The 25,060-nt window shown below is 37.6% G+C and overlaps 1 protein-coding gene across 5 annotated transcripts in view; it reads right to left on the bottom strand.

Annotated features, from left to right (window-relative positions):
* Positions 1 to 1,900: 1,900 nt before the first annotated feature.
* The window catches only part of MRE11 (MRE11 homolog, double strand break repair nuclease), a 73,897-nt gene continuing 50,737 nt past the window's right edge, over positions 1,901 to 25,060 (bottom strand). For all 5 annotated transcript variants that reach the window (XM_027563994.1, XM_027563990.1, XM_027563995.1 and 2 more), the window contains 6 exons: positions 24,068 to 24,287; positions 22,850 to 22,933; positions 15,460 to 15,518; positions 13,323 to 13,390; positions 7,781 to 7,859; positions 1,901 to 5,672 (listed from right to left, as the gene is read on the bottom strand). In XM_027563994.1, the coding sequence (XP_027419795.1) occupies positions 5,619 to 5,672; positions 7,781 to 7,859; positions 13,323 to 13,390; positions 15,460 to 15,518; positions 22,850 to 22,933; positions 24,068 to 24,287 (564 nt within the window). In that variant the 3' untranslated portion in view covers positions 1,901 to 5,618. The remainder of the gene's footprint in view (positions 5,673 to 7,780; positions 7,860 to 13,322; positions 13,391 to 15,459; positions 15,519 to 22,849; positions 22,934 to 24,067; positions 24,288 to 25,060) is intronic.

The raw sequence follows: 25,060 nt of genomic DNA, 5'->3' as shown, positions 1-25,060 counted from the left end.
CATATGGGAACCTAGCCCATCACTGGGGCAAAGAGGCAGCTTTAATAAATGATGGACAGACAACTGGATAGTCATTTGTAAAAGAGAAAATTAAATCTATTCTTTACAACTTTACACAAGAGCAAACTCTAAGTGGATCAGAGATCTAAATGTGGACAAATGAAACTGTAAGAGCACAAAAAGAAAGTAATGCATTATAGACAAAGGGCTAATATCCTTAACATAAAAGTATTTTTACTAATTGGTGGGGGTGGAAGAACTAAAGATCTTAGGAAAAGGGGTTAAATACATGAACAAGCAATATACCAAAGATGGCCCTGAAATATATATTTACAGGTTCATAACAGAAATGCAAACTAAAATTATATGGAGATGCTCATCCACTAGATTGGCAAAAAATCAAAAGCTTGACAATAAATTCTAATGGTGAGGCTATGGAGAAATAGGCTGTCTCACATATCTTTGGCAGAAATACAAAACAGAGTAACCCCTATGGAGGGAATTTGGTGGTATTTAGCAAAACTACACGAACATCTACTGTTTTACCCAGCAATTCCACCTTCCAGGAATTTACTCTGAAGATACACATCCATAAATAACAAAATACTAACAATGTTAACACTGCAGAAATGTTTATATAATTGCAAATACTGGAGCTACTTAAATACCCAAATACAGGAAAATGATAGAATAAACCACTGTATTTAAACTCAAGGGAGTACTATGCAGCTATGAAAAACAGAAAAATCTATATAAATTGTTTGGTGTAATTTTCAGGATATATTGTTTGGTGGGGGGCAGGGAGAGAATTATATAGCATACAACTTTTTGCATAAGAAAAATGGAGAAATTAAAATACACAAATTCATTTTTAGCTAAAATAAATACAGAAAAGATAAACAATGAAATTGTTTACTTACAATAGAGCAGAGAAAGGGATGTGGGAGGGAAGAGAACAACATTTGAGGGCACACTAATATACACTGAAGTATTAAGGGGCAAAGAAGCATTTCCCCTTGCAATCTACTCTCCAAAGACTGAAAAAAAAATTACACATAAGTGTACATGTTCATGTTTGTATATGAATATATGTATGGATCCCCGGTGGCTCAGAGGTTAAAACCTCTGCCTGCAATGCGGGAGACCTGGGTTCAATCCCTGGGTCAGGAAGATCCTCTGGAGAAGGAAATGGCATGGAACATACACACATACAGAATACTTTTTTTTAATGATGAAAAGTTAAAAATTGGTGAATCTGAGTAAAAGGTAAAAAGTTCTCTATTATTCCTGCACATTTTCCATAAATTTGATATTATTTCAAAATTAAAAGTTTAAAAAATGTAACCTGGTTTCAAAGCACTACTGAAAAGCTCAGAAATCAAGACTAGAATGATGAGCTGCTGGGTGCTTTCAGGTATGTCTATGACAGATGGTTAGATGTCATTTCACAAGTCCTATTTCTAGACTATCAAGACCTACAGGCAAAACAAAACAAAAGACCATCAGATACGCAATTGTGCCTCTCATTCTACTAGGCAATGCCTTTTCACCTCTAGCAACACTTGCTCAAAGTCCAGATACATCCCATAATCAGTTCAAATGCAATTATAGGTAGACCGAAGTCAGTTTTATAAGCTTACAGATGAGAAAATACTGATTTTTAAACATAACAAAAACGAAACACTTGAAATGAGGTACTGTGATCAAGGGCACTCAAGTGCTAGTGTTGGGTGGCTGTACATGATTCATAAGCACTGCTGTTGCTCTAACAGGCAGAACAGAGCAGCCTGGGCCAAACAGCCTAATATCCATCGTGCTTCTTTTGGCTAATCAACTATTATGTGCAATCACTGGTCAAGAGCCCTTTGAATCCTGCTTTACCACTTATGACATCAAGGCACACAGATTAAATATTCTTTTATTTGACCCAAATTATTAGAGTGAAAACACTTAAATTACACATTGGAAAGCACTGCAATTATCTCTCAAAAAAAACAGACAATGGTGGCTTAAATTAAAAGAGCTTGATAAACAAGATACATAAAACTCAGGATGTCAAAGTAAATACTAAGGTGAACATATACCTCGACACAGAGACTGTTCAACCATTTTTGTTAGCAGTCATGTCAAAAGCAATTAGAGAAATATGTACCTAAACTGTTGAGAGGTTGTTTGGGGAGAAGATTATGGGGAAATACATGTTTTGATAAAGATTTCAATGTCTGAATTTTGAAGAATATGCATTGCCTGTATGATTTAAATAGCTAAAATCAGATTTAGCTATCAGTCACAGAACAGATATACAAATGTGCTTGGCAAGAGAAAGCTATATGAACTGACTTCATAGAGACCTATCTAAACTGCTAGTATTTTGAGACCTAGTTATTAAACATTAAGTTCAGAAATATTAAAAGGGAATAAGATAAGCAAATGATGAAATGTAGACATTTTTCATTCAAAAATATGGAAGCTCTTTTGACTCAAAAAAACCAAATCTTTATTCTATAACAAATGAGCTTAAAAAAAAAAATAATAATTAGCTTTAACAAGCCATAAAACAGTGTGACAAATGTATAAGGAATACAAAAAAGGACAACAGATTACACTGGGGGAAAGTTATTTTTAAATACAGTACACTTCAACAGAAAAATTTTACAATGGGAAACTTTTTAATTCCATTTTTCTAATAAAGGCTTTTCTCTCTTTATTAAAACATAAAACATTTTCTTCTTGAACCTTTATATGTAAAATTTATTGAACTGACAATTTCCTTAGTAACACAGGCTGAGCCAGGTGAAATATGCCAAGCAATTTACATATAAAATTAGAAAGCTAATTTTGGTTTTAACTGCATAGGTTCAGTATTATTGCATAGGTTCCAAATTTACTGCAAAACTACACTGAGTAAATTTTAAATTTGGAAGCACCACCTTGTGGCAAAAGAACGAACTTCTCAATGGCAGGGGTCAAGATGGGGTTTCCTAGAGAGGACACCAGTGCTCCTGAGGCACTGGTGAAATTCTATTTTCTGACCTGTAGAGAATGCCATGAGGCTCACTTTATCATTATTTGTTTAACTACATGACTTTTCTGTTACTGTATTTCATAATTTTAAACATTTATGAAAACCATATCCAATATGTACCCAAATTGGAAGTCTGAATGCCTGAATTTCCTAAGTACCACTTTTATTTCCTAGAATTATAAATGTACTATTATATTTTTGATATAAAACGCCAGAAAAAAGATATTCTTTGGTAAATGATGAAAGAAGTTTTCCCCTCAGAATGTTTTCACTGATGCTTTCTCTCAGCCTCTGAGGAAACTGCAGGGGTTCTGCAGTTATCACCTCCACACATCTATCCCAACTCGAAAAATCATCCAAAAAGCCCTAGATTTTACTGCATCAATATACAATAAAAAGGGTATGTGGCATACTTAACTATGGAGCAAAATTCATCAAAAATGTCATTCTTTCCTACTTTACTTACTATAGCTGCTGCTGCTGCAGCTAAGTCGCTTCAGTCATGTCTGACTCTGTGTGACCCCATGGACAGCAGCCCACCAGGCTCCTCTATCCACAGGATTCTCCAGGCAAGAATACTGGAGTGGGGTGCCATTTCCTTCTCCACACTTACTACAGGGTTGGCCCCAAAGTTCATTTGGGTTTTTTGTAACATTTCATGGAAAACCCCAACACTTTTGGGCCAACCAATATACAGGAAGTGACATGCTATTCACAAAACGACCTGAATTAGCTGGGGAGAATTCACCTTCTCTCCCTGCCTGAGTTACTTTTCACAGGAGCTAAATGCATCCCATTTAGTACCTCTTTCATACCATAGAGCAGTTTGCACAGAGGAAGTCCTTACTCTTTTTCTCAGGAACCTGTCAGGTTGCATTAGTGACCATGTCCCTTACTATGACTCTCACCTGAACACATCTGATTGGCAGGTGAGAAGAGTCATTAGCTGAGTCTTCCTAGAGATTGTCTCCCAAACCAGCTTCCATCCCACCGTGGAAAGCATCTCATCTTTGCTTCATTCAAATACTGGGAATATTAAAGATGGGAGTAGATGTGCTGGAGAGTATTTCACAGGACAAGGCCTTCTGCTGAGGCTTTGGTGCTACCTACTAAAATAATCCTATACTCAAATGAAGTACAGAAAATATTTTTAAAGAAACCAGGGCTACATTGCAATTCTTGACTTGGGTCCTTGCAAAGGGATATGATATACAGGCCAGCCACTAAGCTAATGTTGTCTTTTGGAGTTTGATACATTCTAGGTTTGAATATACCAAAGATCAGGGCTATTGCTCCATCTAGTGTTTGTTTCTACCTATGAAGAAATGTCAGGCTGTTGCACCACCAAGATCTGTAACTTCCTTTAGGAGTTTGAATAAACAGCTGCATTGTAAGATGAAAACAACACTCCAACGGGGTCTTTTAACAGTCTTAAAAAGGAAAATGGGATTACTGAACTTAAATCTGAAGAGGTCAAATTCTTTGGTCCTAAGAAGTAGTAAGAGCCATTTTCTCCTTTCTTATTTACAAGTAAGAAAAAGTAACAGAAGCTGCTTCTCTAAGATTTTGGAATTGCCCATGCTCAATGTTAAGATAAAATATTAATAGTGAGGAATCTTGGCACTGATATTCCATAGAAGTGATACTTCATTGTTAATCTAATATAACCATAAGGCTCAATTGGCCAGTCTATCTAAAAAAAAAAAGATTCAATATTTCTAAGAAAATATGGTTAAACTATTTTAACCCTTTCCTCTTAGAAATAGATAAGGAAGAGACAGAAACTTTAATAATGGAAAATAATGCAGGAAATTACTACCAGTCAATGGAAGCACAATCTTTTAAAATCTTTGCTACAACTGGAATAAGAAATGATAATTATGACAGACTTTATTGTTTGATACCAACTTTTATCGAGTTGTTCAAAGTACAGGATATATGTAATCATTCAAAGTCTCTGGCTGATACCTTCACAAGCACTAGAAAAAGAACATATATTGAAAAAGAACACATATTGAGTAACAAACAGTGAGCTTAGGCACTGTTCATATAAACTGTTTTACGTACAGGAAATCCAGGATGTCTAGAAATTACTAAAATTATAAAAAAAGGGGTAAAGCTCTTTTCCTCAACTCTGGCTAAATGTCATCACCTTAAAATACTGACACAGTGTTTGATTATAAAGCAGAAATGTACAATGGTAGATTTATTTTAGTCCTTATTCAAGAATGATATTTACACAAAGCTCTCACTCAGTATAAATAAAACTATTGTATGTCATATAACCTTCTAAGTTTTATAGAGCATTTATAATACAGGTAACATTAACACCAGATTGAAAAATAAGGAGAACCAAGGCTACTCTATGTGTCCTTGAACTGGGAATTTTCTCAGACAGTGGAGTCATGGTCAGGAAATGATACTAAAAAACATAAATTTTTATACATTAGTTTCTCCATCTCTGTGTAAGCAAGAATGATTCAAATTCTTCAGTTAACTGCAATACTCAAAAAATCTTCAACTGGTAAACTCTTAGTCTGCAATGTTTCAATTTTTCCCGAATCTTAAAAACTTCAAACTGCCATTAAATATATTATCTTCTGTTTCTTCTTAAACAACTAAGGTTCATAAAAGGATCGTCATCGTCCTAAAACGACATCCAAATGTAAAATTAGTGACTGTTCCATGCTTCACTGAGATAAAACAGAAGTGCTTACGGGCAAACAATGCCAGTAAGAGCCATCTTCTCTTTTCACATTGGGTATGCTTTCGTGTTTCTATTTCCTTCATAAATATAAATTGTCAGTTTTTTTTTCTCTTTCTCCCTTCCTTAGTAGCCATTTCACTGTTAAAATAAATAAGCTCAACTGAATTTTTAGCAAGCATTAAAAATAAAAATTTATCCTGCTCTATATGAGTGTGTATATATACACCCATAATATATGTCAATATATGTCTCTCAGTTATTCATCCTACAAAAAGCAAATAAGGTATGGGAAAGCCAAAAAATAAATACTATTCAAGTTATTTCTATTAGGTTTTTAAACAGGTTTTTTTTTTTTTTCAATTTACAGTTTATAACTGGTATATATCACGTTCCAGAAACTGAAAGCCAAAAAATTAATGAAGCCACATGATCCAGTTTAGATATAACTGCAACTTTTATTCCCACTACCCATATAATGACAGAAATAGATCCAATACTCTCAGAATGATGCAAGAAACAATCTAGCAAAGCAATCTTTCAAATATTTTTTTAGAAAAAGAAGTAGACGGGCTATTTCAGTTTCAATGAGTTCCTGTGTTCCTGGGTTGTTTATTACATGTACAGTATAAATAGGCAAGAATATCAGATGTTTGCTAAGAATTTAGAGAGAATGAAAAGTAACAAACCTAAAATAAGCCCCAAACACATGATCTAAGGCAGATAACATAAATCAATGATTATATATTTTATAACTAAATATTCAAAAGAGAAAGCAAAACTGTAAAGTTTTGGTTTATGTTTCTTTTAAGAAATTACTAAAAAGGAATAACTATTTGGTGTTAGGCTCTGTTGGCGATGTTAACACATTCAAATGTTCACCAAGTTAGCTATCTCTAGTGATATACGGATGTCTTGAGAAATACAAATTCGCTCTCACTTATTGATTCATTTTCTGCTACCATAAAAGGCAGAACTGATTTATAAATGAGAGTTAAATCCAAACTAAGGTATAGTAGAGAATTTGCAAATAGTTCTCCTTTGCAGTTAACTTGAAGTATACAAATTTTTTTAAGTAACATATAACCATATGTATATCTAGATGCTCTGGAATTAACAAATGCATCAACAATTGCTCACTTCTCTCCTGGAGGCAACATGTTAGTATTTAATAGACAGACTGTATGAGTTCATGTTGCCATTTTTCTCTGTAGCCCGAGTTCTAGGGAGTCTTTCTTTGAGCTGTTTCAAAACCACATCTGAGACACAGGGAACATGACAGCAGCAGGTGAAGCTCAAAATCATAGGTGTGATTCACATGCTACAATGGGGATAACCCTGGAGAACACTGTGCTCAGTGAAATAAGCCAGGGAGAAAAAGACGAATTCTATATAATCCCACTGATCTCAAGTATCAGAGCAGTCAAAATCATAAGGACACTAGAGTGGTTTCTAGGGGCTGAGGAGAGGGGAAATGGAAAGATGTGGTTCAATGGGTATAGATTTTTGGTTCTGGAAGATGCACAGGTTCTGGAGGCTGTTGCACAACAATGTGAATACACTTAACACTAGTGAACTATTGATAATTGTACACTTAAAACTGGTTGAGATTTAAGTTTTATGTTCATGTTTCTACCACAGTTGAAAATTACCACCATGCATCCTTATATAGGAAATGTGTAGAGCATATAAAGAGGATTTAATAAACATTCTATTAAAAAGTAACTTCTATGATATTATCACCGCTATTTCTCCAAACATAAACAACAAAAGCTTAAAAAAACTATTCTGATCCTACTGTTAACTGGGCAGGTTAAATAAGAGCTGAGTGAATATTAGACGTTAATTTCAGGCCTTTCACATCTGAGACATTTCCACTGACAGGCACTCAACAGAGGCCACTCATTGATTCCACAGTAACTATGGTTCCAAGGAAGGTGATCAATGAAACTATATTCAGAAATAATTTTTAGCAACTAGCTTAGCAGTTCCTATTCAGATTTTATAAACACTTAAATTATTTAAGATTTAACTTAGTACTTCATTATTACCTCATCTGATTCAAAGTCGACCCCTTTGGTGATCTGGCTCTGGGACATGGGTTTGCTTGATGATGAAGTGCTCGAGCCTCTGAGGCAAAATAGGAGAAAAACAGAGAAGATGAACCAAAAATTCATCACAGGAGCCTTTCTTCCCAAATTTTTCATTTTAGTAGCAGCCATAAATAAAAACAGCTAGTACATTCTCTTCGAGCTGCATTAGAGGCAGTAAAAGCTCAGAGATGTGTGAGGAAAAGCACTCTGAGGTCAAGGTGTGAATTCCAGTTCTGCCCCTTCTGAGTTACATGGCTTCCAGCAAGGTACTCAGCCTCTGTGCCACAATCTCCTCAGATATGAAACGAGGATAATAATACTTTTTTAAGAGATTAAATGTGTTAGCCATAAAAAGGAATGAAACTGGGTCATTTGTAGGGATGTGGATGGACCCAAAGAACTGTCATACAGGATGAAGTAAGTCAGAGAGAGAAAAACAATTATCTTGCATTAATGCACACATGTGGAATCTAGAAAAATGGGAGAGATGAACCTATTTGCAAACCAGGAATGGAGACTGACGCACAGAACAAACATACAAACACCAAGGAGGGAAGGGGAGGAGTGGGAGGAACTGAGAGATTGCATTTATGTATATGTACTCTTTATGTTGTTGTTGCTGGTTAGTCACCAAGTTGTGTTTGACTCTTTGTGACCCTATGGAATGAAGCCTGCCAGGCTCCTCTGTCCATGGGATTTTCCAGGCAAGAATACTGGAGTGGGTTGCCATTTCCTTCTACAGGGGATCTTCCCAACCCAGAGATCAAACCTGCGTCTCCTCCATTGGCAGGTGGATTCTTTCCCATTGAGCCACCAGGGAAGCCCATATACTATTGACACTCTCTGTAAAATAGATAACTAATGAGAACATACTATGTAGCACAGGGAACTCTACTTACTGCACTGCAGTGACCTGAATGGGAAGAAAATCCCAAAGTGAGGGAATATATGTATGTATATGTATGGCTGATTCATTTTGCTCTACAGTAGAACCTAGCACCGGAGAAGGCGATGGCACCCCACTCCAGTACTCTTGCCTGGAAACTCCCATGGATGGAGGAGCCTGGTAGGCCACAGTCCATGGGGTCACTAAGAGTCGGACACGACTGAGCGACTTCACTTTCACTTTCATGCATTGGAAAAGGAAATGGCAACCCACTCCAGTGTTCTTGCATGGAGAATCCCAGGGACGGGGGAGCCTAGTGGGCTGCCGTCTATGAGGTCACATAGAGTCGGACACGACTGAAGTGACTTAGCAGCAGAACCTAGCACAGCATTGTAATTATACTCCAATAAAAAATAATTTTAAAAATAAAAATCAATAGCCACTTTAAAAAGATTAAATGTGTTAATATACCTAAACACTTCGATCAGTGCCTGACATGTATGAAGCATTTCACAGATGTTTGCTTGTATTATCATAGTTCTTAGCATATATTAACACATATCTACTACTGTCCTCTACTCCTCAAAATTATGGCAACATTGAAATATTTTAATTCAACTATCAGCTATGTTTCCATAAAAGGATAAAAGGATCTTGGAAAAGCCTCACTGCTTTCTAGGGTTGCCTTAGTTAATATTATTCATGTTCTGTCCAAATTGAATAGCAAATATTTATTTAGTACTTGATCCTTGCCAAGTACTAAATGATAGGCCCTGGCAAATATCGGTAACCAAGTTAATCAGGAATCTGCTTTTATGAAGCTTAACTTGTAGTAATGGAATTCATATTCCTGTCTTTTTACTAACAAAAATTTTAAGTTATCTTAGAACAGGGGCCAGCAATCTTGGTTAGCAAGCCAAATCCAGCCTACCTGTTGCCCACAGATGTGAGCTAAGAATGTCTTCACCTTTTGAAATGGGTACATTTAAATCGTTAAGTACCTACATAATATCCCCAATATTGTCTCCTGGCCCACAAAGCCTAAAATATTTACTACCTAACCCTTTAAGAAAAAGGTGGCTGGCTCCTGTCACAAATGAAAGCAGCGTTTGTGAATTCCTAGCCAACGATTTATTACCACGCTTTGGAATGTTATTACAGCAAAAGAACTGAAGGTCTTGTCTGGACAAACTGTTTGAAACAAGAGGTCTTATGTCAGAAGGAAACAGAAAAACCCACAGGTTCTCAGGCACAAAGGTAAAGGAGGATATGACGAGCAAACTCGAAGAGCAACACAGCTTCAGAGACAGCAGATCAAGGAACTTATCAACCGATCGAACTGGGACTCTCCTACCTCTCTGTATTTGACCTAAGCTGGAACTGGTCATTGACTGGTTTCCATCTGTGACAGGAAGATGGAGCATCAAGAGCATAAAGCCGAAGCCCACCACGGCAGGCAAGGCATTGTGGATACGGGGGCTGGGGAAAGTGGAAAGTTAAGAAAGAAGCACGCACTGAGACCTGACTCTGCCTGCTGCTGTCTCCCCAGACAAATAACCAATAGTGCCCAGACATCTACACCAGACGCTGACTCATGTGATCACAGCAGGGGCCCCTAATTCTATACCAGAGGACCCCACACACTGACAGATCCAGTCTATAAGAGGTCCTCTATCCTTATAAATCAGTGCTGGAAGCAAAGAATGGCTATATTGCTTTGACTGCTAGGCCAAATAAATAAATGGCTTTTGTCCTTAATGACCAAAAAAAAAAAAAGGTTTAATTTGATGAGCTTTAAGGCAGAGAGGGTGTATTAAATTGTGTGCAGGAGCTCTAAGTCTTCTTCATTTTTGCACAGATATAATTTGGAGCCACAGGTCAGAATTCCTGTCTAGAGATGTTCGCCCAATTATGTCAGTTGTAGCACTGTCACAAGCATAAGATAACATGTTAAATTGGCCTTGGCACATAAAAGGTGCCCCCGAAATGTCAGTTCCCCTCACTGCGAGGTTTAACAGGATCCCTTCCATCTCTCCTCTTCCCCCTGGCCTGATGGGACCGGGTCTTCTCTTGCTCGTGGCTTTAAGATGAGGGTGGGTACCACCAGCTCTATCAAATCTGGAAGGGTCCTCTTATTCCCAGTACAACAAGGTAGAGTTAGTCACTCAGTTGTGTCCAATTCTTTGCGACCCCATGGACTGTAGCCTGCCAAGCTCCTTTGTCCATGGACTTCTCTGGGCAAGAATACTGGAGTGGGTTCCCATTTCCTTCTCCAAGTGATCTTCCAGACATAGGATTCGAACCCAGGTCCCCCACACTGCAGGCAGATTCTTTACTGTCTGAACCACCATGGAAGCCCACAACAAGGTAGAGTTTGCTGCAATTTTTCCAAAGAAAAGTGGGTGGACCACCATTGCCTATCCAGCAGAAGGGAGTTTTACAGCTGAAAGTTCTTTCCTTTTTCAAGTTAACCACCAGAATATTAGTGCTTTCACTGCCTACCATTCTTCCTATTATTCCCATTCGATTTCCCTAGCCTGTTCCTCTTTATAGAGGTGTTACTTTGTGCCAAGTACTGAGAGAGTTAACTTAGGCAGGTTGATAGGGAGTCCAAGGCCCCTTTAAGGAGGTGAACATTCTTTCTTTTTCACATTCTTTTGCCTTAGCCACATAGGCCTTGTAAGCCCTATCTCTTGCTCAAGGACATGTATTTTTTAAGCTCAAGATGTATGCTGTGGGAAAAGAGTTCTGACAAAACTTTCACAGCTTTGACGCATTCTTTTTATCTATTCTCAACAGCCAGTTGAAAAGTATAAAATGCTTTTATATAAATATATTTAATGCTTAAATATATTTAATGCTGTGCTTAAACTAGCGAGGCAGATACTTTTCTACCCCCTTCCTGTGCCTTTTGCTAGAACACTTTTCTATCACTTTCACTTTAATAAAATCTCTGCTACACAAAGCTCTGAGTGACTGAGACTGTGTCTTTGGTCCCAGAGTTAAATCTTCTCCTTTGGAGACCACAAATCCAGCACCGTTCACCATAAGCTATCAGTGCTGTACTTAGCACTTCACTAACATTAACTTACTTCTAAGCCTCATAATAACCCTTGGAGATGAATATTCTTGTCTTCATTTTACAAATGAGGACACTGAGGCACAGAAGAAACTTGTACAAGGCCCATACTCAGTAAGTAGTAGAGCTTAATGCTTCCAATTATGACTAAAATAAATATACCAACCATGTTATTACTAAATAATTTCCACCAAACAACCTAAATCGTGTTACCCAGTTGCTGTCATTAGGAACACAAATCTGCCAAGGCTGATTTCAGATTTCTTGCCAAAATGTTAGTTTCTAAATCATCTCTTGTCATTTAAATGACTCTTATTCATGCATAGAGGTCTGAGAGTTTAATCTATTATGTTAAGAAGCAATAGCAGAGGATGAACCTAGAGATTATCTTAACAAGCAAAGTAAGTCTGAATGAGGAAGACAAATACCATATGATATCACTTATATGTGGAATTTAAAATACAACACAAATGAACTTATTTACAAAATAAAAATAGAGTTACAGACACAGAGAACAGACTTGTGCTAGTCAAGGGGGAGAAGGGTGCAAATGGGATAGACTGGGAATCTGGAATTAACAGATGCAAACTATTATATATAGAATGGACAAACAACATGGTCTTACTGTATAGCACAGGCAACAATATTCAATATCCTGGGATAAACCATAATGGGAAAGAATGTGAAAAGAATGTATATATATGTATAACTACTCTGCTGTACAGCAGAAAATAACACAACTCTATAAATCAACTAATACTTCAATAAAATTAAATAAAAGAAGCAATGGCAGAGGTGAGTCCTGGAGCAGAATGCCTGGTCCGTGACTGGCTGGTGACCTCAGGTAAGTTATTTAAACTACCAGGCTTCACTTTCTTCAAAGACAAAAGGGAGGAAAACAGAGTTATAAATACATTTACCTCCTGGAGTGACTGTAAGCAGCAAACAATCTAATTCATATGCAAAGGCTTAGAATGGTGCCTGACATACAGGAAGTGCTAAAAGCTGAAACTGAATATAAACAAAATACAAAGCTATTTTCTGTTAACTGAAGAGAACACAGTACTCTAACAAGAAAATCACTGGTTAATAAAGGCAAAAGGAAATGAATGACAAGTTATTCAAACTGTCACTGAAAATACTTGTAATAATGATGCACTGACTCTATGAACTAGCCCCTGGTCTATTTTTCACTTCTGTATATACATGACTGCTTCCCAGGTGGCTCAGTGGTGAAGAATCTGCCTGCAATGCAGGAGATGATGGTTTGATCCCTGGGTCGGGAAGATCCCCTGGAGGAGGGCATGGCAACCCCACTCCAGTATTCTTGTCTGGAGGGTTCCATGGACAGAGCTTAGTCCATGGGGTTACAAAGAGTCAGACATGACTTAGTGACTAAACAGCAACAACAAATACATGACTAGTTGAAAATGAATCTGTTAGATTTCCATGACTTAGAAAAATGTATAAGGAGAATTCTGGATAATTTTTAATTTTTTCAGATGTTTCTTCTTGTAGGAAGTGACTACACCTACCTTTGATCAGTTTTGAAAGTAGTCAGAAAAACGTCTTCTTCGGTATCTGACTCATCCACCTCAATCACCTAAGAGGGAGAAACAGCAAATAGTCTTTGTGGGGATGGAAAATTTGAATAAAAATGCATTAAAGAGTCTAAGAATACATTTTTTATAAAAATTTACAAAGAAGGAGGCAGAAACCATGTTAACAGCACCCTGTACCATGGCAGCCTGGGTACGTACAGGAACATGTACCTAGACTGGTGAATGACTCACATAGGGTCACATGCAGATAGTGCCCTGTGATTGATTCTCTTGGGTTTGAAATGAAAGACCGTCGTTGTTTCATCTCTAATTAAAAATGAGGTATATAAGACTGTGTGGCTTCGAAGTACTGAATATCTGTTTTTCTGTTACATTTATCCCTGTTAAATACCACTTGTTGCCTTTAAGCCTCACTAAAGATATTTATGATTCTTGATTCTATAATCCAAAATACCACCTATTCTATATTTCTGTTATCTTGACACTTAATACACACATTTGCTGTGTCTTCATCTAACTGATAAAGTCAAAGACAAAACAGTGAAAAAAACAGCACTTGAGATCCACTCCCTCAACAGGTTAACATTGAACTATTAGTCAAAAACCATTAAATGAAGCTGTCTAATCAGCTATGAATCCAGACAATATTTTTGTCCATGAAACTGTCATTAGATTGTCTTATGTACCTTGAAGTAATCTAACACCTTCAGCATTCCTCTAAACCACCACTGCTGCTGCTGCTGCTAAGTTGCTTCAGTCGTGTCCGACTTTGTGTGACCCCATAGACGGCAGCCCACCAGGCTCCCGTCCCTAGGATTCTCCAGGCAAGAATACTGGAGTGGGTTGCCATTTCCTTCTCCAATGCATGAAAGTGAAAAGTGCAAGTGAAGTCACTCAGTCGTGTCTGACTCCTAGCTATGCCATTGGACTGCAGCCTACCAGGCTCCTCCGTCCATGGGATTTTTCAGGCAACAGTACTGGAGTGGGGTGCCACTGCCTTCTCCACTATGTATCCTCAATTAAAAAAATGAAAGAAAAAGTTAGTTTGCCATGACTTAACTCTTTTTGAACTCATATTCTTCCAAAAGTTAGTTTGCCATGACTTAACTCTTTATGAACTCATATTCTTACATTATAAAAGAAAAATCTAGAAGGGAAGCTTCCTTGTGGACATGATGAAAGTTCTGTTTGTTTTCATATATGAAGCAATAGAGGGTAACAGCTGACGGAATAATGAAATGGAGGTCAGGATAAAAGGACCAGAAGAGGTGGAAAAAAAAAAAAAAGATGAAATTAAGAGAAATAAAAGAGCAATAGTAGGAGAAGGACAGAGAAGCTTTCTGGAAGAGGAGGTCAGCCACATCACAAGCTCGCAGAGACCAGGAAGGGATGAATTTAACATTGCTAGGGTGGTATGATACAGAGCAGTGATTCTCAGATAGGTGTGATTTTTAACCCCTACTCCCATTGCAGAAACGTCTGGCATGTCTGGAGGCATTTTTGATTATTATATCTCAGGGTGGGGGGGGCGGACCCACAGCCACTCAGAGGCAGAAGCCAGGAATGATGCTTGAAAAGTGAGACACATGGGTTTTGAAAACAAGGGAAGAGGAGACTCAAGCCAATTTTGGACTCTCCTTGGAATCCAAAGGAACAGCAGAAGTTTCATGTTAAATCTAGAGTCACACAGAGGTCCATAAACTCAGACCTTGTAATCTGTCTTGAGTCTAGTTTCAGCCATTAAGACACAGCCAGAGTATGTAAGTAACAAAAGGACACCAACAAGAAACAAGACCACTCTGTGCACTGAATGCCCATCTTCTGTAACAGTTTTCCACGCACGGACCCTTCTGGTTCAACATTATTATTCTTAAAACTATTACTGGGGACACATATTTATGGATGTAAATTAAGGTGATTCACTCTTTTTTTTAAGAGAGAAAACAAAATAAAAACTCCTAGAAGCCCTCAGCCTTTATAATCAGTAAAGTTCTCAACAGTTTTAACATTTTACATTTTTTTCTTTTATTTACTCTGTAAAGCAAAGAACTGACAATCATAATGTACAAAATATAAAGTAGCCCACAATTATAAAACTTTTGTTCCTTACCTCGGTATAATTTTTAGTAGCAACATTTCGGGAGGGCTGCTGTCTTGTAGATTTAAAGGCTACAATGAAAAAGATGATACATCCATTATGTTTTTCTTAAAATAGTTTAGAAAAATCTGCATGCTTCTTTAGCTGATTATTTCCTAAGTTTTATCTGTAAAAGCTCATGATGACTAATTATAAAACCACTTCCATTTCTTAAAATCTGAAGGGAGATGGAATTATATGTGTAATTGTCAGTCTCAAATGATTTTTCTGATTTACTCAAATAAAGTAATAAGCAGTGTTCATAAAGACATCTATAGTAAAAAGTATTTTACAGCAAAATACATGGATAAAATCTGATCACCAAATAGACTGAATTCCAAATAAGTGAAAGTAACCTCCTCAGGTCTTCTCTTATAGTTGGCAAGCTCTTTCCTCGTGGCTCTACTGTGTTAGGAGCCACTTGTTCCAGTAAGAGCTTCCTTACTCTCCTCTACTGTGTTAAAAATATTCAGTATCTAAGTAATTGTCCAGAGGGAATTCTAGAAAAACTACGTTGTTTCACAATAACTTTCCTAGAAATCCTTACATTTTCACCTTTGTAAACCTGGTTAGAATCATGAAGTTTATTCTTCCCAAGACTATGATATTATGATTTTACAGTAAGAAACATAATTTGGTCTTCATCCACATTTCTGGCAGAGAGCCCCTAGCCAGTCAGTGTTAGTCACTCAGTTGTGTCTGACTCTTTGCAACCTCATGGACTGTAGCCTGCCAGGTTCCTCTGTCCATGGAATTCTCCAGGCAAGAATACTGGAGTGGGTTGCCATTCCCTTCTCCAGGGGATTTTCCCAACCCAGGAATCGAACCCAGGTCTCCTGCATTGCAGGTGGATTCTTTACTATCTGAGCAACCAAGAAGCCCAGGGAGCCCCTAAAATGCTGATTTCCTGAAATGATGAGAGCCATCAAGGTGCTTTTTACTATGTTAACAAGGCAACTTTGGGACCACAACTGAGGGAGGCTGGGTACCAGGGAACCAACTAGGAAGAGAAGGTTGGAACTTTCAGTCCCCAACCTGATTTCTGGGGAGGGTAGAGAAGCTGGAGGTTGAATCAATCACCAACAGCCAATAATCTCATCAATCATGCCTATGTAATGGGGCCTAGATAAAAACCCAAAAGGAGAGGGTTCAGAGAGCTTCCAGGGAATGAATCAGGATATTTCCACATGCCACCATGCCTAGACCCCAAACTTGATACAGACAGAAGCTCCTTTGTTCTGGCTCTTGCCCTAAGTATCTCTTCAACTGGCTATTGATTCATATCTTTAATATCTTTGGTAATAAGCCAGTAATCCAGTAAGTAAACTAGTTTCCTGTGTTCTGTGAGTCACTCTAGCAAGTAAATTGAATCAAGGAAGGAGTCATGGGAACCTCTGATTTATGGCCAAGTGGTCAGAAGTATGGGAATAACCATATTCCAGCATGTGACTGGCATCTGAAGAGAAGCAGGCGGTCTTGTGGAGCTGGGTCTCTCCCCTGTGGAATCTGATGCTGTCTCTGGGTAGTCAGTGTCAGAACTGAGTTGACTTGTAGGACACCCAGCAGGTGTCTGAGAACTGCATGGTGGTATGGGGAACCACCCCCCAACCCCACACACACTGGAATTAAGAGCAGAATATTAAAAACCTAGAATAAAATGTAAACAGCCCTTCAGAGGTTTAAGTTTCTCCTAAGCCTTACCAGTTTCCTAACATTAAAAAAAAAGGTCTCCCCCAAGATAACCCCAAAGCCAAACAACAGGGCAAGAGGAGATAAAAAGACAGAAGATTTAAAGAAGTCAAATGCTCAAACAACCCCACAAAGTCCAAAATTCTCCTAGTAAGAAAACTCAGGAATCTACCCACCTTAGACCTAAGATACCATTTACTCCCTTTTTCCACCCCCAATCTTGGCATGTCTAGCTAAGAGGGGAGAGGAAAGACAGAAGCAGAGTTCTTACCCACGTACTCTATTACTGGCTTCACATCCTACTCTACTCAAAGGCTGGACAGGGCAACTGAATGAAAGAGCCAGTGACTGTGACTCTTCCAAAAAAATATTTCTGCTCAATTATTATTCACTAACGGACTCCTCAAACTCTCAGCTCCTTGAAGAAGAAACAAGAGCCTTCCTTTCTTTCTATCCCCAATAAATGTTTGTGTGATAAATTAACATTATCAGAAAATTAAGCACTGGGTTCTATTAGGAAGGCAATGCATACTGTACTGGGGGCTAAAAGCTCTGGTTTTAAGAGTTAGACCTAGGTGGACTCTCTAGCTGGGTGACTGTGACCAAGTTCCTTGGCTTCTTCAAATCTCAGTTTCCCTACCTATAAAACAGCATTAATAATACTTCATGCTGAAAATTGTTGAAAGGATAAAAAGAAGTAGTTAATGTAAATTGTTTTGGCAAGTGACTATAGGAGTAGGTATTCAAATGATGTCGCTAGTAACAGAGACTACTACTATCATCATTGTAGACGGAGTAGCACCAATGGTAGCCATGGTAAATTAAATGCAAAGACAGAGGCTCTTTTATTTACTTAGTCACTATCCTTTGCAGACAAACTTCTATGGAAAAATGTTGCTGCTGGCTATAAATGTAGTATCTAATAATACATTTCCCAATAAAACTCCAACGCAGTAACAAACCTCTACACTCCATGTAGTTTGTTATAATAGAATTGAACCTTTATTTATCTCTTCATTCCTCCATTTAGAATACAAACACAGAAGCTATAGTTTTAAAGCTGCTTTTGTCCCAAAGTTACAGCAACTATAGCTAGTACTCCATGGTTATTCTGTCACAGACTGTATTAAAAAGTCAGTTTTATTTTTCAAAAAAAGGCCCAATGTTGGATGTAACCAGTTAAATGTAAAACCACTGAGCCAAATCAACTGTATAAAAGACAAATTTAGACTAATTTATGGACAATCCATTTTCATAAGTTTATTGTAAACACTGCCACTAATACTATTAATAACAACAGCAATCACTGATTGGATTCTTATCAAGTGCTATGCTCAGTAATGAATATGCATAGTTCACTTAACACTTTTAATTACTCTGGGAAGTTAGTACTACTCCCCAGTAGGAGGACAGAGTGAACAGGTTATATTTATTTAATTGAAATCTTAGAAGAATAAGAACAGAATAGAGGTAGTATCTGAAGGGATAACAACAAAGGATTACTAGAAGTGATAAAACACACCAATTCACAGTTTCATGAAGCTGAATAAGTTCTAAGCAGGACAAAAAAAGAATTGAAATCTAGATTCATCATAGTGAAAGTGGGGAACACCAAAGACAGCTAGATGGAGAAAAAATGGACTACTTAAAAAAAAAAAAGCAACAAGCTAAACTAACAGCTGATTTCTTAACAAGAACAGTGGAAACTTGAAGACTCAGTTTGAGTGATTAATTCTGTCCGATGGTGTTAGGGAAAGCTTCACATAAAACAATAAAGCCTGGACTTTTCTGATGGTACAGTAGTTAAGAATCCGCCTGCCAATGCAGGGGATGCAGGTTTCATCCCTGGTCCGGTAAGATCCCACATGCCATGGAGCAACTAAACCCATGCACCACAACTACTGAGCCTACAGGCCCTAGAGCCTGTGCTCTGCAACAAGAAAAGCCACCTCAAGAAGTCTGCTCACTGCAACTGAAAAAGCCGGTGCATGGCAATGAAGCCCCAGTGCAGCCCAAAGTAAAAAATTAATTAAAAAAAAACAAGCAAACAAACAAAAAACTGAACAAAGCCATGATGAAAAAACTCAGTTTGGGCTCAGGTAAAGGCAGGTAATTTACAATGTCCATGCCTCTGTGTTGCACATTAACCAAATTGTAGTGGCTTAACAATGTGTTCATATTTTATTCTTGTTCCTTTCCTAACTCCCTCTTTTTTTCCAATAATAGCTCTATCTCTTTTTTAACATTAACATTTCACAAAAGCCTACTATGTGCCAGCCTTTGGGGGGTGGGGGGGCACCCTATCATCTGGCTTGCAGGATCTTACTTCCCCAACCATGGATTGAACCTGGGCCCTCAGGAGAGTCCTAATCAGTGGACCACCAGTTAATTCCCAGGTTTTTTGCTTTTAATCTTCAGAATAATCGAATTTGGCAAGATTAGTCCCAATTTACACATGAACAGACTAGGAGAGTGAGTGACTCATCTAAAGTCACAGAACTTTTCATATGTTGAACTCAGCCCAGATTCTTTACAGTGCTTTTTTTTTTCACTTCCTTTCCCCTTCTCTGCTTTTATTTTAGACCTGTTAAGAATGTCTCAGTATCCTTCTAGATGCCATTTTCTAAATGGCAACAGAGACAACATACTTATGAAGTCAAATGGATTTCAGTTGGCTCTATGCAAATATTGAATAATTCTTGAATAAAAACATAGCAGCAGAACTTCTGATAAGAAGATTCTTTGAGAATCATTTAATAGATCTGATGTCTTTATCTGTTCTCCAAAGGCATCTGTCATCCAAAAAATACTGAAAAACTTCCTCTGATGGAGTCACAGGTCATTTCCTTCTGAGGTGGCTTACTCCATGTTTGGGCTGATTGACAGGCTCTTCTGTATAATGCAAAGACTACTGAGAACCAATTAGCTCAATCAACCAATTAGCTCAATCTCTAATTTTATCTCACTCTGGAAACTAGTATAGTGCTTAACTACTTGTCTTGAAGGCCAGAGAATGTGGGGGATCAATTCAAGCTTCAGAATTTACCAGCTGTGAGACCTTAGATAAACCGCCTATCTTTTCAAAGCCTTGGTTCTCTTTTCTGTAAAACAGAGAAAATGTAAGTACCGACCCTACTGAGCAGATGCTAAAGAGTCTGCCTGCAAAGCAGGAGACCCAAGTTTGATCACTAGGTCTGGAAGATCCCCTGGAGAAATGGCTACCCACTCCAGTATTCTTGCCTGGGAAATCCCATGGACAGAAGAATCTGGTGAGCTACAGGCCATGGGGTAGCAAAGAGTCAGACATGACTGAGCGACTAACACTTTCACTTTCCATTGAGCTGTTGACAGGCATCCAGTAATTGTCTCATAAATATTAGTAATTATAGTTGCAGACAATTAGCAATTGTCTCATAAATTAGTACTATCAGTGGTTTTATCAACCTATGGCAAAATATTTAGCTCAATTCCCTCGTCTATAAAAGAGGGAGTACGTGAAATTGTTCTTAAGTCTTCCAGGTCTCTTTTATCATATAATAAACTTAAATCTGTGTGTGATTAGCTTTTCCCATCTGTCCTCACTGGGGAGCAGTTCTTAACCTAGAGCCCATGGATGGGCTTCTAGGGGATCCCTGAACCCTTTGAAATTGAATATAATTGCATAAGTACTTATTTAAAGACAGGATATGTAGCTTGCAGAATTTATAACTTAAAACAGATTTAAAACCACTGTCTTTAGGACTGTGCAAATCATATCTATTCGATCTTTGACATGATTGAACTTTGTTAATGTAAAGATTTCAATTTTTCCCAGGTTAGCTATCCTAAGTTCCTTCTAAGAGATTTTTTTATATTATATGGTTTCTCTTCTGAATGATCATATAAAGCTGATATCCTTCTTGAAATATGGTTCCAAAGATGAGCACAGTATTCTTGACATGATACATCCAATCAGCACAGAGAGAGAACGTCCTTGCTGTAGAGAAGCACTACTTCTATAAATACTGCTTTAGGCACTGAGAGGGTAACAGGCAGGAAGGCTAGGGGTCTCCAAACGGAGGAAACAGGCTGCAAGTGTCAGACGATTTTATCTCTCTTAAGCGGCAGGAGGAAACAAACTACAAGTATCAGAATTTTTTCCTTCTCTATACAAAATTAAAAGGTTTCTTTTAAAATTCTATGTTGCCATGATGACACCTGGTTCCACCTGAACTTAACTTTTCTCAAACCTTGAGCTAACCAATGTGTTTTTCTTACGGAAATGCTTTTCTTAAGCTATGTTAATGAACTATGTCTTTCTTCAAGTCAGTTCCCTTAAGAGACTCAGAACTGATAAGGGCTCAAGGAACCGGTATGTTTTACTCATACAATTGTTCTCCTAATCTATGTTAATGAAACTATATATTTGCTTGGAAACCTGCCTTTCTTCAAGATTCATGTCAATGGCTTTATGGCCCAGGATGACTCACCCTGTGCCAATGTTATATCAAAATGCATGTTGTGGATGAGGGGCCTGGTGCTGGTCTCTGAGTTTTGAGATATTTCCTTTCTCCAATTAGCAGCCTGCTAGTAGCTATATAACATCCAGCTAAAAGCTAGCAGGGAGGCACTCTTTCCTTCCACTTCTGATGTCTATGTCCATAAGCCTTCTCTATCTCTTTTATACTTTAATAAAACTTTATCACACAAAATCTCTGAGTGATTGAGCCTCGTCACTGGCCCCAGATTGAATTCCTCTCCTCCAAAGAGCAAGCATCCTGGTGTCCCTTATGGCTCAGCAACAGCCTTTCAGGCACCATCAGATTGAGACAGTTAGATCAACCTTTGCACAACCTTAGTGACCTAAGTCTTTCTTACTTGGTTTCCTGCTAATATCACATACTTCTCAGAACTCTCTCTGTGCAGCCATCCTCTTAGACATATATACAGCATGTATTTACCCTTTACAAATTTCATCTTGTAAGATTTAATCCAACTCTTTAATCTGTCAAAAATTAATCTCTAATAAGATAATATAAATACAATACATATGGATATACTCTCAATTCAAAGGAGAAAAAAAACCACCTATTTTAACATATATTTTCACAAATCTGACTTATAATTTCTGCTGATCTCATAAACTATAATATTAAAAATAGTTTATTAAATTTCTATAATAATTATCTAAATAGTTTATAAAAAAATAGGTTCCCTTAGTTTGAGGCTAGCTTTCAGACACAACACATATACAAAATCAATGCATAGAATTCTGTCTGTAATTTCCCTTGAATGCAGCTCACATGACTATATTAACAGTAGAGATGGACAAAAGCAGCATTAGAAAAGCAAGTTAACAGTATGTTAAGAAGCAGTTCCTTGTCTCTTAATCACTGTTGATACACTGACCAACTGCCTTTTCTATGTCTCAGTGATCCCTCTATTAAAGGGAAATCATCAGATCTAATATCAGATATTATAAAAAATACATTTTAGAGCTCACCTTCTTCAATAGCCCCCCTGAATGGCAAAGGTCTTTTAAATTAATATAATTTATCCTGTGATTCCAATAACTCTTTTGACTCCCCAGTGATGACAACACAAACCAGTAAGACTTATTCATGGGGTTTCCTGGGTCTTTTTGCATTGGAATTTATAAATAACTGAAAGATGATCACTTGCAGTCTATACTCACCATCTATAATAGACATATTTCTAGACGTTGATGTAGTGGCCTTTGAACCTCTGCCTTGAGTAGAAATCTCCAGACTAGTGCCTGCTGTTAGAATAATGAGCAGTTAATATACAGTCCATCAGTAGCTAAAGTTTTCTTTAAAAAAATAAAATCAAAATGAAATCTTAAAAAACTTATCTCAAAACAGTTTATGTGTAAAATGCCAAATATATATATATAAGAAGAAACATCTAGAGTCTGATCAGTCAATTTTCAAAGACTATACTTAGGCCACATCTGGTTCATATTGCTCCATTTAAAATTTAAGGAAAATATTTATAAATGCAAGGATAATAAAATAATCATCAATAGAATATGGAGACTTTTCTCCTTGGAGATTTTTAAATAAATTAGTCCCCATTTTAACCAGTTTAAAATTCCTATAGATAAATATTTAATAAAAATAATTTTTAAATATTCCTAGGGATTTTTATACTTCATTAGGAAGTCACTGGGTGAAAGCTTTTATTATTTGGACTATTCAATGACAACAGTGTCACATTAAACACAATGATGGTAATTAATCTTAACTAACATTAATAAATCAAATTGTTTGAGGGCAGTTTTTCTTTGTAAACAAATTTTATAAAGCCATTTCATGATAATGTGGGCATTTGTATCTTATGACACTAACAAAAATAATTTTTATGATCTGGAGTTTTATTCTTACTGTCAGTGGGCCTTAGTTAATCATTTTCCTTAAGTGTTTCATTCACTATTACTTTGTATATGTGAGAGTAAATGTATCAATTAAATATATCAAATGTATAAGAAAAACTGAAACTTTTTTTTTTTGGCTGTGCAGTGAGACTAGAGGGATCTTAATTCCCTGACTAAGGACTGAACCCACACCCTTAGCAGTGAAAGTTCAAGTCCTAACCACGGGATCTTTAGGAAAATCCCCAAACACAATGAAATTCTTTTAAAAAATAGGAGAGTAGGTATTAAACTCTTTTATTATGTAAAAAAATATATATTAAAAACTTTATGTGCATGTGGCTATTCAATATTTAAGTGAAATGTATATGTCAGAACTACATTAAAGCCTATCTCAGCACATTATAAAGATAAATTTTTGAAGGACTGTGTAACTCAATTCTGCCAATGGGGATACAATTCTGAATTTCCTGCACAACTGCCAAGTGTGAATGTGTAGGGAAGACAGTACTTGGGGCTAACCTCTTCCTCTCTGTGACCCCCTTCTTGACATTGAATTCTGCCCTCTTCCTCCTCTTTGGCCTCTTCCTCGGCCTCTTCCTTTGTTGGCTGCTGCTTTGATGCTATCATCAGAGTCATCAGCCATCTGCTCTGCCAAATCTATGCTCATAAGGTCTTCAGCAGTCAAGGCGGAAGCGGCGTCCTCTGACTGAGATCTGAGGGCTCTGGCCCTACTCATGGCCTGACAGAGATGATAAGAGGAAAGCACGTTAGTGGACAATGCAGCATCCTCCCAACTCATTAATCTGGTCACTCTGGTGAACTTCTCATATTGAGAAACTGTCTAAACTATTATTTTTCACTAATTATGCTGTTATTGTTGTTGTTCAGTTGCTCAGTTGTGTCCAACTCTACAATCCCATGGGATGCAACATGCCAGGCTTCCCTGTCCTTCACTATCTCCCGGAGTTCACTCAAACTCAGGTTGACTGAATCAGTGATGCCATCCAACCATCTCATCCTCTGCCGCCCCCTTCTCCTCATAGTCACACTAAAAAATGCAATACAAGAGAAGCCTTCTCCACCAGCAATCAAATTCAGTGCCTGTGATTTGCCAGACCGATTTGCAATACTACCTATAAAAGGAGACCTTTTGAAAGGTATACTAAGGAGAATAAAATTTCACAAAATCAGAAGTTTCAGAACTGGGAGGAATGGCAATTCTGGCAGGAGTTAGCAATCAACCCTAATTCAACAGGCTTTGCAAGTGGTGCCAGTGGTAAAGAACCTGCCTGCCAATGCAGGAGACATAAGAGACGAGTTCTATCCCTGGGTTGGGACGATCCCCTGGAGGAGGGCCTGACAACCTCTCTTGTCAGGAAAACAAGAGGAGAAAATCCCATGGACAGAGGCACCTGGTGGGTTACAGTCCATAGAGTTGCAAAGAGTTGGACATGATGGAACTGACTTAGTACACATGCACGCATGCCTAATTCAACACCACAATTTGTAAGA

Source organism: Bos indicus x Bos taurus, chromosome 15 (assembly GCF_003369695.1).
Source record: "Bos indicus x Bos taurus breed Angus x Brahman F1 hybrid chromosome 15, Bos_hybrid_MaternalHap_v2.0, whole genome shotgun sequence".
Taxonomy (NCBI): Eukaryota; Metazoa; Chordata; class Mammalia; order Artiodactyla; family Bovidae; genus Bos; species Bos indicus x Bos taurus.
The sequence above is the reverse complement of the archived record's forward strand: the minus strand, read 5'-3'. Positions and strand labels throughout refer to the sequence as shown.